This window comes from Apteryx rowi, unplaced genomic scaffold (assembly GCF_003343035.1).
Source record: "Apteryx rowi isolate R43461 unplaced genomic scaffold, aptRow1 scaffold_1304, whole genome shotgun sequence".
Lineage (NCBI taxonomy): Eukaryota > Metazoa > Chordata > Aves > Apterygiformes > Apterygidae > Apteryx > Apteryx rowi.
The window spans coordinates 9,742-22,753 of record NW_020447536.1 but is presented as its reverse complement, the minus strand read 5'-3'; the positions used below and the strand labels follow the sequence as shown (position 1 = coordinate 22,753).

The following is a 13,012-nucleotide window of genomic DNA, read 5'->3' as shown; positions in this document are numbered from 1 at the left end:
AGTGGGAGAAGCTGGCGCGGCGGCCCGGGCTGGCGCTGCGCGGGGAGCGCGCCGAGGAGGGCGAGGGGGAGGCGGCGGGGCCCTGGCCGGGCTGCGGGCGGCTGCGGCCCTCCTCGTACCGGGCGCTGCGCAGCGCCGTCTCCACCCTGGCGCGCATCGACGACTTCTACTGCGAGAAGATCGGGGCCGGCTTCTTCTCCGAGGTGTTCAAGGTGCGCGCGGAGGGCGCGGGGGTCTCCTCGCTGCCCCGGGGCCTCCTGCCGCCCTGCCCCTCTCTGGGCCCTGGGTGGCCGGTGTTGGGGTGGTGACCCGCTCGCGGGACCGGGCAGCGGCAGGGTGGCTGCCCCGCCGCCGAGGGGTGAGGGTTTGGGCAGCCCTGGGGGAACGGGGGCCCCTCGTGAGCCCCCTCCTCCCCGCCTCATCCATGGCAAGGCCTTGGTGGGACCCAAAAGGCGGGTCTGTCCCCCGTGCCGCTGGCCGCCCTTGGGTGGGAGGGGAGCTCTGCTAGGTGGGGAGGCAACCCACACCACCTCTTTACTGACAGGTGGGGGGCTGAGCTCCTGCGCGTCGGGGCGCGGTGGTGCCCGGACAGGGGTCCAGGGCCGAAGCTGCTCGGCAGGAACTTAGGGGCTGGGGACCAGGTCGCTCTGGGATGCTGGGGAGCTCCGTCCCTGCCGATGTTGTTGTTCCTCCATCCCTCCGTGCAGGGGGAGGGGAGCACAAGGTCTGTTTACAGCCGGGGAAGGCAGCGCGCTGGGAAGCCGGGGTCGCAGTGGGGCTGCCTGGGGGGCCAGGGCATCCGGGGGGCAGCAGGCAGGCTTGGCCAGGGGACCCCTGTCTAGAGCCTGTAGCCTGGGTCCTGCTAGGCCCGGCGCAGGGCTGGGCTGTGCCTGTGGTAAGAGATGCAGGCAGTGTTTGCTGCGAGTCCAAGGTGATTTCCAGTGTTGCTAGTCCTGGGGCTGGGCCTGCTCCAGCCTGTGCTGAGCAGAGGTGAGCGGGGCGCCCCGCTGGAGCCGGCTGAAGGTGACCGGGCCTGGGAGAGCAGTTTGATGCTGTAGTGCAGCGCAGGAGCTGGCCTCTGGCGGGCTGCCCGCAGTCTGCCCCCCCCGGCTGTGGCCCTAGAGCCGCCTTTGTCCCCTGCAGGAGCTCTCTGTGGCTCGGGGGGGGGGGGGGGTGCGAGCTGCCGGAGCAGGGACACTTGTGGCCTGCACCCAGATTTGGGGTGCATGGGTGCTGGCGTGGAGCTTAGGGTCCCCAGGGCAAGGCAATAGTGTTGCAGAGGTGCAGGGTGATGGTACCTTGCCAGCCCACGTGCTGCCGGTGGGGTGTGAGGGGAGCTGTGTGGCAGACGCGGGGCTGGGCTCTGCTCCGCTGCCACGGCTGCCTCTCCCTTTCAAAGAGGAGGTGTGTGCACATGTTGTTTTTGTCTGTAGAGTCGCTCAGGGTGCCACGAGCTTTCAGGCAAGTATTACCTCGAAGCCACGCTTCCTGTGGCTTCACCCCCCTCAAAGAGCATCTTTGGGCTGGACAGGGTTCCCCTGCGGCCTCTGAGATCCTGGCAGTGCCGTGCTGACCCCCTGAACAGGGCCAGGCTCCCAGATTGGCTCCCACGTGCAGTGTGCTGGCCGGATCGCTGTGCCCCGGCACGGCTGCTCCAGCAGGCTCGGCCCTGGGGTCACTTCCAGCATAGCCCAGGGAGCCGGGAAATCCCGAGACCCAGCTCCTTCCAGCCACAGGAGACCTGCGAGGGGCTGTGGCAAATGTGTGGAAGGGTCCAGGCTATGGCAGATGTGCAGAGGGGTCCCTTTTCCTTGTGATCCCTCCTGTTCCTTCAGCCTGTGGCCTTTCCGTTGGCCGTGTTCCTGCTATTGATCTCTGGCTTGAAGCGTGTGGCTGGAGTGGCAGCATCTTGGAGCAGAGGGAAGCATTTAATAATGTCAGGCGTGGATATAGCTCTTTAATAATGGATGCTGCCATGTCTCTGCCAGGCCAGTTTCTCTTGGCCTCACTGTCTCTGCTTCTCCAGGTCCTACAGGAGCCCACAAAATGATCTTCCTCCCCCCAAATTGTTCTTATCCTTGCAGGGCCATATGTTCGTAGGATTTGGGGGAGCTGTGGAGGTTGGGGTGGGAGCTGGTTTGGGCAGCAGAAGCTGAAGCGCGTGTGCAGGGAAGGAGGCAGTGGCAGGAGGGGGCCAGATGGGGCTTCGTGCTCRTGCGGCGTGCAGTGAGTTGAGTCCAAGATCTCAGCAGGACTGTGAGGCAGGCCTGAGATCTGYGCTGGGGTTTGGCTGTGTGACGCAGGCCCTGAGGAGGATAGGGGTTATAGCGAGGAAGGTACAGCCTTGCAGCGCAGGACAGGACCCCTTTGCCTCCCATCTCCCTTGCTTCTGTAGTGTTTTCCAGGGCTGTGGGTACTTGCAGCTCCCTCCTCCATGCGGCTGCTGGGTCCTGCTTCATTCCAGCCTTGCAGTACCCCCCCATCTCATGAAAAGCCTGGGCACCACACCAGTCCAGCCAAAAGGACCCGTTAGCTCACCGTGTCTGAGCCCTGGATACCCAAACTCACCCCTGCGTTGAGCCTTAGCTTGTTCCAGCTAAGTGCAGCTCCTGGGCTGTCCGGAGTGGACYGGAGCTGCCAGCGACGGAGGCTGCCCTCTTCCCAGGGGGCTGGTCCCTGACTAATGCCCTGCTCACCCAGAGCTGGGCCTGTTTCTCCCTGGAGCAGCCGGTTTCCCTTGCCTTTCTCTGCATCATTTCAGAGGTGCCAGGCCCGCCGGTTTTCTCGGGTACACGGACACTGCAGTGAGCCGCCTCTCTGTCTCTTTGATAGACTGAGCAGATTGAGCCTGGTGGGTTTCTGCCAGACATTTTCTCTATCCCTTAAACCACGGTGGCAGCTCTTTCCCAAATCCCTCTCCAACTTTTTTGTGTCCAATCTAAAGCAGGCACTAGGGCTACAAGTCCTATCCTGGCTTTGTTCTCCTGGGTCTGTATCCAGAGGTCTTCGCTCCATCCAGCGCTGTTTGCACCTTATGCCTCGGCGTCGCACAGCGGCACCCCCGTCCTCCAGAGCCGCGGCTTCCCAGGGCTCAGCCCTTTGGTGTGCTTAGCTGAGTAAGCGCCCCATATCCACCATGCCGTGGGGTGTTTGGCTGCAATTAAAGCCTTCCTGCACGGACAGACCTCGAGTGATCACTGCAGCCCTGCTGTCATCTGCCCTGTCTCTGTTCGCTTCTCCGCCAACCTTTGAGATTTCGTATTTACTCCCAAATTGCCAATGCAACTAATGACACAACTCCCTCGCTCTTATCTAGTGCCCTTCGTCGGTGGACCTTGCCTTGTTTTACGAAGGAGGGTGGAGTGGCATGACACAGACAGCACAGCTGGGGAAACCGAGGCAGGCAGGGAGGAAGTGAATTTGCCGCAGTCAGCCGGCCGCAGCAAAGCTGGGGGCAGCCCCAGCCTCCCTGTCGCCGGTCGGGAGCCCTGAGCACTAGGAACCGCTTTGTGCTGACTAGCCCGGGCCTTGCACCCACTGGAAGTTTTCCCGGTCCATCACGGGGCACTTAGCCCTCGCGGCGTGCGTGCTCCCTGTGCCGGCCTGTGCTAGCGCGGTCAGGGCTGGTGGCGCCCGGGCCGCCTGCGYGACGGCCGCGCTGCCCCGGCGCGTGGTCTCCCTGCGCTGCGGCTCCTGCGAGTGCCAGAGGTGAGAGCTGCTACGTCAAAACGTTCCTCGGGGTGGGCGTTCCGTGTCCTGCCCGGTTGCTAGCAGCCCTCATGCAGCACAGCCTTGGCTCCYGGCTCCTTTCGCTTCCCGAGAGGAAGTGTTTCTTGAACGACTCTGCCTTTTCTGCATCACRAGCAGGTTTTCCAGTCCCACCCAGTAAAAGACCTGTTGCGCTACTGGCCTCCCCCTGAACTYGGACCCAGACGTCCCTAGCAGTGGTGGGATTTGTGCCGGCGTTGTTAGCGCCCTTCCCAATGCCCTGCGCTCCGTAGCTTCCCACTGAGGTTGCTACCACGTCCTTCCCTCCTCGCTTTACGGGGCGGCTCGGGCTTCCCGGAGTGGCTCGGGCTTCCCAGGGCAAGGTGTGAAAGGTAGTGTTGAGGGGTGGCCCGTCTGCGGAGCAGCCTCTGGGCCGGGGCTCTGGGCGCAGGGGGGAAGGGGCTGCCAGGACTCCCCGGAGCGGGACCTGGGTGCCAGCTGTGCCGCGGGGCCCCGGGAGGGAGGTGGGGGCTTCGCCCTGGGGAGCCCTGAGTCTAGACGGGCGCGCGGGCTGTGGGCAGGGACCGGCCGTCTGCCCGCGCTGATTAGCATGCTCTTTAAATAAGACTCTAATTTCCGCCGTTAAAAGAGCGCAGATCCCTTGTGCCCAGGCTGGGGCTGCAGCCAGCCCCGTCCCATCCCCCAGCTCGGCAGACGGGCGCCGCGCTGGCAACAGATGGGACGGGGAGCGCGGTACCCCGCGTCGTCGCGCCGAGGCACCTGGCGGAGGGGCGGCGTGGGGAGCGTCGCGGGGACGGGGAGAGGGCAGGAGGGGGCTTGGCCGGCCCTCGCGTGGGGGCAAGTGGCCGGCCCACCGCCCCAGCGCGGCGCTGCCCGGCTGAGCTCAGCTCTGGGGAATGCGCTGGGATGCCTGGGCGCCACGCCAGAGCGTGGAGAGGCGAGGGGGGACGCGTATYGCCCGGGGGATCGCCGCTGCCCGCTCCCTGCCCCCGCTCGGGCTTGGCGGGGGGAGAAGGAAACCCCCTTAGGGCCGGCCTGGATGTAGGCTGGGGTCGGGCCCGCTCCCTGCTCTGCTGTGTCTCGGGACTGCCCCTGCTTCGGGAAGGGTGTCCAGGATGCGGGATGGGGCTAGTACCTGGCCACAGCCGTGTAAACAGAGGTCAGGCACTGTGCGAGTGGGGAGAGCGTAACCCCTTCCCTGCTGGCCTGGAGGGAGGCATCGGCACAGGTCGTGGGGAGTGCGGGATGCGGTCTTGCGTGCAAGCTCGGGATGCGGGGCACCCTAGGCAAGGCCTGGCCCCTTGGGTGCATGGGGCTGGGACTGTCCTGGGAGCCCCTGCAGCCTTCCCTGCTCCAGGCACCGTGCTGGAGCTGGGGCGCCTGGCTYGTCCTGGAGCCAGGTACCGGGCAGGACTGTGCCGGCCGGGGGGCACCCAGCTGCCCCGTGCACCTGCAGCATGTCCAGAGCTGAGCCTGGCCAGGGCAGGGTGTCAGCCCGTCCCCCTGGCCGCGGGATCCTGTTGCGGCTGCTCTTGGAGGGATGCGGCAGCGGTTGGTGTGCGGTGCAAGGAGGGCTGGCGTCCGGCTTTGCTCGCGGGACCCCTTGCTGTCTCCCTCCAGCTCCCGGTGATGCTCTGGGGGGGCTCCACACGTCCCCCTGGGTGTTAGGCTGGCGTTGCTGGGGTCCCCCTGCAGAGGGGTGTGCTGGAGAGACCTGCAGCCCTGCYGCTGGCGAGGCGGGGTCCCCGGAAGAAATCCCGGGGGGCTTTCACCAGACCTCCCTTCCCCCCGGCAGCTCTCCCATGTCATTCTCTTCCTCCAAGATTAAAGGCATTAGTCGCTCTGTGGCTGCACTCGGCATCTGACCCAGCCGATTGCAATGGAAGGAGGCTTATTAGCAAGGAATTAGGCCACGGGCACAACCCGGACACGTGGGGCTGAGGCAGCATCCGCTGGGGGCTGCTCCCTGATGCAGGGACGCTGCTCCTGGCCCGGACACGGCCAGTCCCAGGGCGGGCTGCTGCTGCGTGCCAAGCGCAGTGCGCACCGGGAGGCATTCCCGTCGTGGGCGCGCGGCTCGCAGGCCCACGGCGCCGAGTCTGCCGCCGAGCCAGGCGCTGGCGCCTGGCAGCTCCCCGTGCCAGCCAAACCGACCGATCCGGTCCTGCCAGCCCCGCTCGGCGTGGGAAGGCAGCGTTGCCGTCAGGAGAGCCGAGTCGGGAGCACTGGGCCTTGCCAGGCAGCAGCCGGCGCTGGGAGGTCAGCCAGGATGGGGGGCCCCGCTGGCCGGGCTGCGGGACCCTCGTGCTGCTGGCGGCTGCCCGTGGGCTGGGGGAACGGCAGCAGCTGGGCGCTCCCGGGCAGGTCCTGGCGGTCCGCGGGAAGCTGGAGCCCGGCGCWGCCTCTCCAGCTGCCCCTCTCCATCAGCTGGGCCCGGCGCCGTGCCCCATGCTTTGCCCAGCGCTCCGGCCAGGCAGGCCCCCTCCTTAAAGCACGCACAGCCCCTGGGACCGGCCCGGGAGCCTCGTGTTTGGGACGCTGCGTCCGGCAGCCCTGCGCGCCGCGTGGGCCGGAGGGAAAGCCGCCGCCACGGTGGGGACGGGGCGGCCGTCCGAGCTGGGCTGAGCCRCGTTAATGCGAACGGCCTTGCTCGTGGGCGCAGCTGCCCGGGCTGCCCCTCGCCCTGCCTGTGTGCGCGGGGAGCCCCAGGGACACGGGGACGGCGGGAGCCGGCTGGCACGGAGCGGGCGGGTGCCCTGCCTGGGACCCTCCGTGCCGCCCCAGCGTGCCCTCCGTCGTACCGGCCGATCTGCTCAGCCTCCGATACCGCGCCAGCGGGGGACAGAGGGCTGGCGACGTGGGGCAGGACGCCCTCGAAGCCACCCCCCTGAGCTCCCGACTGCTCTTTGGGGTGCTGCCGGATGGGGGCACCTGTCCTCCCCCTGCCCCACGCGTGGCGGGGGCACGCGGTGGCAGGCGTCGGTGGGAACCCGTCCCCGCCTGTCCCGGGTCCATCCTCATCTCTGCCCCTCCGCGTGGCCTCGAGGCAGGGGTCGTGGCAGGCCGGCCGGGGCTGGCCGGGGAGGTGACGCAGGTGTAACCTGAGTGCGGTGCCCGCGGGCAGGCGGCTGCTGAATTATTCAGGGCCTCGCAGCAGACTTGATGAGCCGGTGGTGGCAGGGCAGGGTCAGGCTGGGCTGTTGCCTCTTACGTTGACCCTGCCTGGGGCTGGTTGGCCTTGGTGCACCAGGCATGATGAGGGATCTTTATAAAGGCCTGATTTTCCCTTTGGTTGGGGGGGGCTGCTGTCCATCCCCCAGGTTTTGGGTGCTACATGGGTCCCCATCTCAGCTCGTGCCCCAGGGCAAATGTTCCCAAGCCAATGCCTGCCTGGGCCACCGAGGACCCGCAGCAACAATCTCCTGCCCCATGTGATGGGGACGGGGGTAGGGGGCAGGCCCGTCCCATCCTGGGCACGCTTGTCGCTGCCATGCCCCCTCTCTGCAGTGCTCACGTGGGGAGCTCCTGCCCCCACCAGCCAGCACGCAGCCCCTTCGGAGTGGCCTGCGGCAATCCCGTGCTGAGCTGAGGACAGGAGAGGGGCGCCGGGAGCCCAGTCCTGAAAACAGACCCACTTGGGGCTAGCCCTGCTGGCCGTGGGGTCTCAGCCGCGGTGGGGGGGGAAGAAAGGGGTCAGGGGCTCTGCTCCCTGACCCTGCCTCCAGCTGGCCGCTCAGACCCGGGGCCTCTAGCCAGCCCCCCGAGTTTTGTCCGGGCAGGCGATCCCTGGGGTAGGGGTATGTGGGGCGGGCCAGGGGCTGGCACCGGCACAGCGGCTTCAAACAGCATCGACTAAAAAGGACAAGAGCAGGGAGCTGACGGCAGTGCCGAGGAATGCCTGCGTCTCCGTGTGTGGCTCGGTTTGTGCTGGGGAGCCACTGCCACCGGCCAGGGTGCTCCCCCACCAGCAGCTGCTCCAAGGGGGCTCCCATCCCTCCCCGAGCGCCCGCTCCGGATGAGACCCCCAGTGCCCGCTCAGCCCCCCAGCGCGGTGCCGGGGATCGTGTCCCTTGCTCCATGTGCGCCGGGGGCTCCGGGAGGACGGGGCGGGTGTCCGTGCTTGGCCACGTTCCCAGCTGCTGTTCCTGGCGGGGAGCCAGCCCCCCAGCTCACATGACAGCCTCCGGCTGGGGCAAGCTAAATATACAGCCTTGCCCAAGCGCTGTGCCCCATGGGGCTGGGGCTGGGGTTGCGTGCTGGGGCGACATCGGCCATCGCCGGGGCCCGTTCGGGCCCAACGTGCCCCCTCCACCCTCATCCCCGTGCTGGCAGGGTCCGGCTGGGCTCATGGTGCTGGCCCAGGAAAGCCAGGTGGTTCTCCCCTCCCCAGTGCAGCCCAATCCTGCACTCAGCCTGTCCTCGCAGTGGGGTTGGCGTCATGGCTTGCAGGAGCTGCCGTTGCCTCTCCAGCAGTGCTGGGTGGTGTAGCCTAGTGGGGACAAGCCAGGTGGCCCTGGGAGGGTGGTGTTGTGCGTTATCATCACTGGGGTCTTTGGGGGTGCTGCTATGCTTTGAGATGCCCCTGTTCCTGGGAGGTCCCACGCTCTGGGCAAGCGAGGTGCTGGGCTCCAGCCCCCACAGCTAGAGATGGGTCTGGGGCCTTCAGGGTGGGCACTAGGTGTCCATGCCCCAGCCATGGGGTTGGCAGAGGGGTGGCATGCGGGGGCTCTGGAGGTCCACGGGGCTCAGCTTCCCYCTCCGCCTGCCTCCCAGGTGCGGCACCGCCAGTCAGGGCAGATCATGGTGCTGAAGATGAACAAGCTGACAAGCAACCGGGGCAACATGCTGCGAGAGGTGCAGCTAATGAACCGTCTCTCGCACCCCAACATCCTCAGGTAGGACCTCTTCTCAGGCTCCCGTCATCCATGCCCCCGAGGCCTTGCTGCTGCCCCTTTTCTGGGGCATGGTCTGGCCAGCGCGTGGGCACAGGATGCCCCTTTCCTGAGATGTGTCCTCAGCTCTTGTCTAGAGRAGTCAGAGCGGCCACTGGGGCTGGGCTGTCCCATGGGGATGGTCGCTGCAGTGCCCACCCTCAGGACCCTCTCTCTCTCCCAGGTTCATGGGGGTCTGTGTGCACCAGGGACAGCTGCACGCGCTGACAGAGGTGAGAGGAGGACGACAGCTGTGAGTCTGGGGCTTTCCCGCCGGCAGGGCCAGGCTGGCCTGGGAAGGGGCTGGGAATCGCTGTGGGGGCGTTTTCTTCCCCTGTGGCACATGTGCAGGGCAGGGTCTGCCGGGGGGCTGTGCCGTGGGTAGTCACAGGATGCTGTGTGCAGGGGGAGGAAGGCAGGTGATGAGAGATGTGGGGATCCAGCTTTATTGGGGGGGGATGCAGCAGCGTGACGGCCTGGCTCTTCTCATCAGTACATCAATGGTGGGAACCTGGAGCAGCTGCTGGACAGCCCCGTGCCCCTTTCCTGGTCCATGCGTGTCAAGCTGGCCCTCGACATTGCCCGTGGCCTGCGCTACCTGCACTCCAAGGGCATCTTCCACCGCGACCTCACCTCCAAGGTACGGAGCATCCYGCCGCCCTCATTTTCCAGCTCCCGTCTTGACGCTCACCTGCCTGGGCACAGCCAGCCTGCAGGAGCCCTGCCCCAGGTGGATGCCCACGCGCCGGGGAGCAAGGGGCTGCGCTGTGCTGCCTGCGAGCGCTGCCCAGGCCATCGCAGCTGGCCGCCCTCCCGGAGGAAACGATGCGGTCCTGGGGCACTGGGCAGCAGTGTCCAGTGAGGCGGGGGTGGCCGTGGGGCAGCCGTGGGACAGTGTGACGGGCCTCCTCCTCTGCCCCCAGAACTGCCTGGTGCGCTGCGAGGCTAACGGCTACACGGCCGTGGTGGGCGACTTTGGCTTGGCGGAGAAGATTCCCACCTACAGGTGCGTGGGGAGCGTCCTCCTGTCCCGTCTCTGTCCTCAGAGCAGGGGGCCTCCAGCCAGCTTGGAGCGGGAGTGGGGGCACCCAGGAGAGGGATGGATGTTTGGGATCCAGCTAGAAAGGGAGGGATGGGGGGAGGTGTGGATCATCCCTGGTGGCAGGGACACGCAAGGTGGATGGACATGTTTGGGGGCTAGCTAGGAGGGGAAGGAGAGGGAGTGGCGTGGGTGGTCCCAGTGGGTTCATGGGGTGGATGGGGGTGCATGGAGGAGAAGGGTTGGCCCAGGAAGGGAGAGGGAGATGGGGATTTGGGCTGTCCCAGATRGAGGGTGGGACATGGGACCAGGGCAAGGGGCTGTGGGTGGCCCATAACATCACTGCTGTGTCCCACAGCGAGGGCAGTGAGAAGGAGCCGCTGGCCGTCGTGGGCTCTCCATACTGGATGGCGCCCGAGGTGCTGCGAGGGGAGATCTACAATGAGAAGGTGATGCCCTGAGGCTGCCACGCATGGTGCTTTTTCCAGGCTTGTGCCATGGCAGGCGATTTGCTGGGCAAGTTCCTGGTAGACCTGGGGGTGCCCATGGGCTGGGACGGCTGGAGATGAGAAGGGACATGAGAGGCACAGAGGGAATTGGGCTCTCTGCAGCCCACAGCTCAGGGGTGCCGGATAACAGGGACTGCCCGTGCTGATCCCTGGGGTGGAGGGGAGCTGTGGGTTCAGCAGGAGGGTGGCCACATCCTCTCAGGGCTGCAAGACCTGCCCTGTGACTCTCTGCTCTCTGCAGGCTGATGTGTTCGCTTACGGCATCATCCTGTGCGAGACCATCGCTCGCGTCCCCGCTGACCCCGACTACTTGCCCCGCACTGAGGTGACTCCCTGGGATGGGGCGGGAGGGCAGCGCGCGGCGGTGCTGGGGCTGGTTCGCTGAACAAGGGGGACCAGCAACCTGTGCTGAGCAGAGGCCCATTGCCCTGCATCTCAGGGTGAGGGTGCCATGTCCATGATGTCTCCTAGCAGAAGGTGCTGCTGCCTGGGGAGAGAAGCTGTCTGCTAATAGCCTGCAGTACGTGCACTCAGAGCCCAAAGTTGTCTGAGGTGGGCTAGGGGGAYACTTGCGTTCAGGCAGAGAGCAGGAGGGATCTGTGTCCTGGCATCCTCCCACCTGGGGTGACCCCAGGCGCCCCTCTTGCCCTGGGGTGCTGGGACCTCGTGGCAGGGTGCTGCTGGGTCCCTGCTGCCCTTGGTGGCACGCAGTCCATGCAGTGTGGGGTGGGCCAGGCTGTGCTGGGTCCCCCAGGGCACTGCAGTGCCCCCGTTGGACCCAGCCTCACGATTCCTCATTTCCCCGGCACAGGACTTCGGCTTGGACGTCACCACTTTCCGCAACATGGTGGGAATCGACTGCCCGGCGGCCTTCCTCCAGCTTGCTTTCCACTGCTGCAGTGTGAGCGTCTGCCGCGGGCCAGCCCGGGGCCGCGCGAGGCTGGCGGGGGAAGCTCCCCGCTCCCGGTGTGGGATCCCTGCTGCCCCTTTCCCACTGCTGGCACCCCGGGCAGCCTGGCGCCCTGCACCCTGCCTGGGATGTGCCGATGGGCAGCGCTGCCAGTGCCGTGCCGGGGCTGCAGAGAGAGGCCGGGAGCTGCCTTTGCTGAGCGCAGCCAGCCTTGCRCGTCCCCTGGGGCGGAGGGGTGTGGGGAGATGATGGGGAGCTGAGGGGGGCACTCAGGGACCTGACCTGGGACCCGTCCTGCCCGCAGATGGAGCCGACATCCCGGCCCTCGTTCCTGGAGATCACGCAGTGCCTGGAGGGCATCCTGCAGCACCAGCTGGGGGCCGAGGGCGCTGGGGCCACCCTCTTCGTCGGCGGGGAGAGCTTGCCCGCTCCGGGGACGGCGGCCGTGCTGAACGGTACGTGGGTGCCCCTGCCCTGGCGCATGGCCCTGGCTATGGGAGCTCTGCGGGATGCCCCAGGGAGAGGCCGTGGATGGGTGCAAAGAGCAGGGACTGTCACCTCCTCCCCTTGGCATCCGAGCTGGCTGGCAGTGCCACGGGGAAGGAGACGAGGGTTGTGCAGGATGGACCCCTATTTCTCACCCCGCTGAGGCACAAATGGGGAGAGCCCAGGCCACGGGGGCTGGTGGAGAAGGGTGTTGCTGCCCAGGAGCAAGGTGGCTGTGCAGGGTGGGTGCACCCCTAGCTCATAGGGTGCCCCAAATCCCGGCCATGTACCGGGAGCTGCTAGCGAGGAGCCAACCCCGCTGAAGCCCCGGGGCATCGGTGACCCGCTGCTGTGCCTCTGCCCAGGGGTAGCCGGGAGGGCGTCAGGCCACGCCGAGCAGTCGCCCCTGCGCGAGCTGGGGACGCAGCACCTGCAGCCGGACCAGCGCCTGTCCCGCAGCCAGTCCGACATGTTCCCCCCCAAATCGCCCGCCCTGCTGCGGCTGCCCGAGCCCTACGGCGGGGCCAGGACCAAGGAGACGCCGCCGCGCGTCAACCCCTTCTCCCAGCGCGAGGACCTGAAGGGCGGGAAGATCAAGCTCTTCGACACGCCGAGCAAGTCCGTCATCTCGCTCACCTTCGACCTGCCGCCCCCCGCCTCGCTGCAGCTCAGCACCCCCGTGACGCCCGAGCCCGCCGTGGAGGTGCAGTGTGACTTCTCGGCCCCCGCCGCGGCCCCGCGCAAGTGCCACTCGCTGCCCGCCTCCCCGGAGCTGCCGCGCCGCGGCGGCTTGGCGCTGGGCATGGGGCCCCCGCGCGCCGCCCCCGCCGCCGAGCCGCGGCCTCGCAGCCCCTTCCCAGCGCCGGCCCGGGGCGGGGGGCCGGAGGCGGTGGGGCGAGCCTCCCCGCCGGGCCCTGCCGCGGAGGAGCAGATGGACTGCGGCCCCGACAGCCCCGAGCCCCCTCCGCTGCCCAACGGCAACTTCATCAGCACGGCGGCCTCGGGCGCCCGGCCCTGGCCGCCGGAGCCGCGGCCCCCCAACGGCCTCCTCTTCAACAACAACCACGTGGTGGTGAGCAAGCCGCTCGCCTGGGGCGCCGGGCTGGAGCGCGGCTTCTCCGAGCTCAGCATCCCCTGCGCAGCGGCCCTGGAGCGGACGGAGCGCGCGGCCATGCTGCCCGGGCACAGCCCCGGCGCCGTGCTGGAGCAGGACGAGGTGCTGGCCTGCCCCGGCTGCTGCCTGGGGCCCTTCAGCTTCAGCTTCGCCTCCGTCTGCCACCGGCCCGCCCCCAGCCCGCCGCGCTACCAGAACCTCAACTGCGAGGCCAAGAGCCTCCTCTACCACCAGAAACCCCAGGCGCCGGCCCTGGCGGAGCCCAGCCTCAAGCTGCCGGAAGCACAATCCTAG

The 13,012-nt window shown here is 67.5% G+C and overlaps 1 protein-coding gene across 1 annotated transcript; it reads left to right on the top strand.

Annotated features, from left to right (window-relative positions):
• The first annotated feature begins 129 nt into the window (after positions 1 to 129).
• On the top strand, positions 130 to 13,012 carry TESK1 (testis associated actin remodelling kinase 1). The gene is made up of 10 exons (XM_026056315.1): positions 130 to 212; positions 8,503 to 8,624; positions 8,845 to 8,893; positions 9,154 to 9,300; positions 9,584 to 9,666; positions 10,058 to 10,148; positions 10,450 to 10,533; positions 11,020 to 11,109; positions 11,423 to 11,573; positions 11,970 to 13,012. The coding sequence occupies exons 2-10, from the start codon at positions 8,530 to 8,532 to the stop codon at positions 13,010 to 13,012; spliced, it is 1,833 nt and encodes a 610-aa protein (XP_025912100.1). The 5' UTR covers positions 130 to 212; positions 8,503 to 8,529.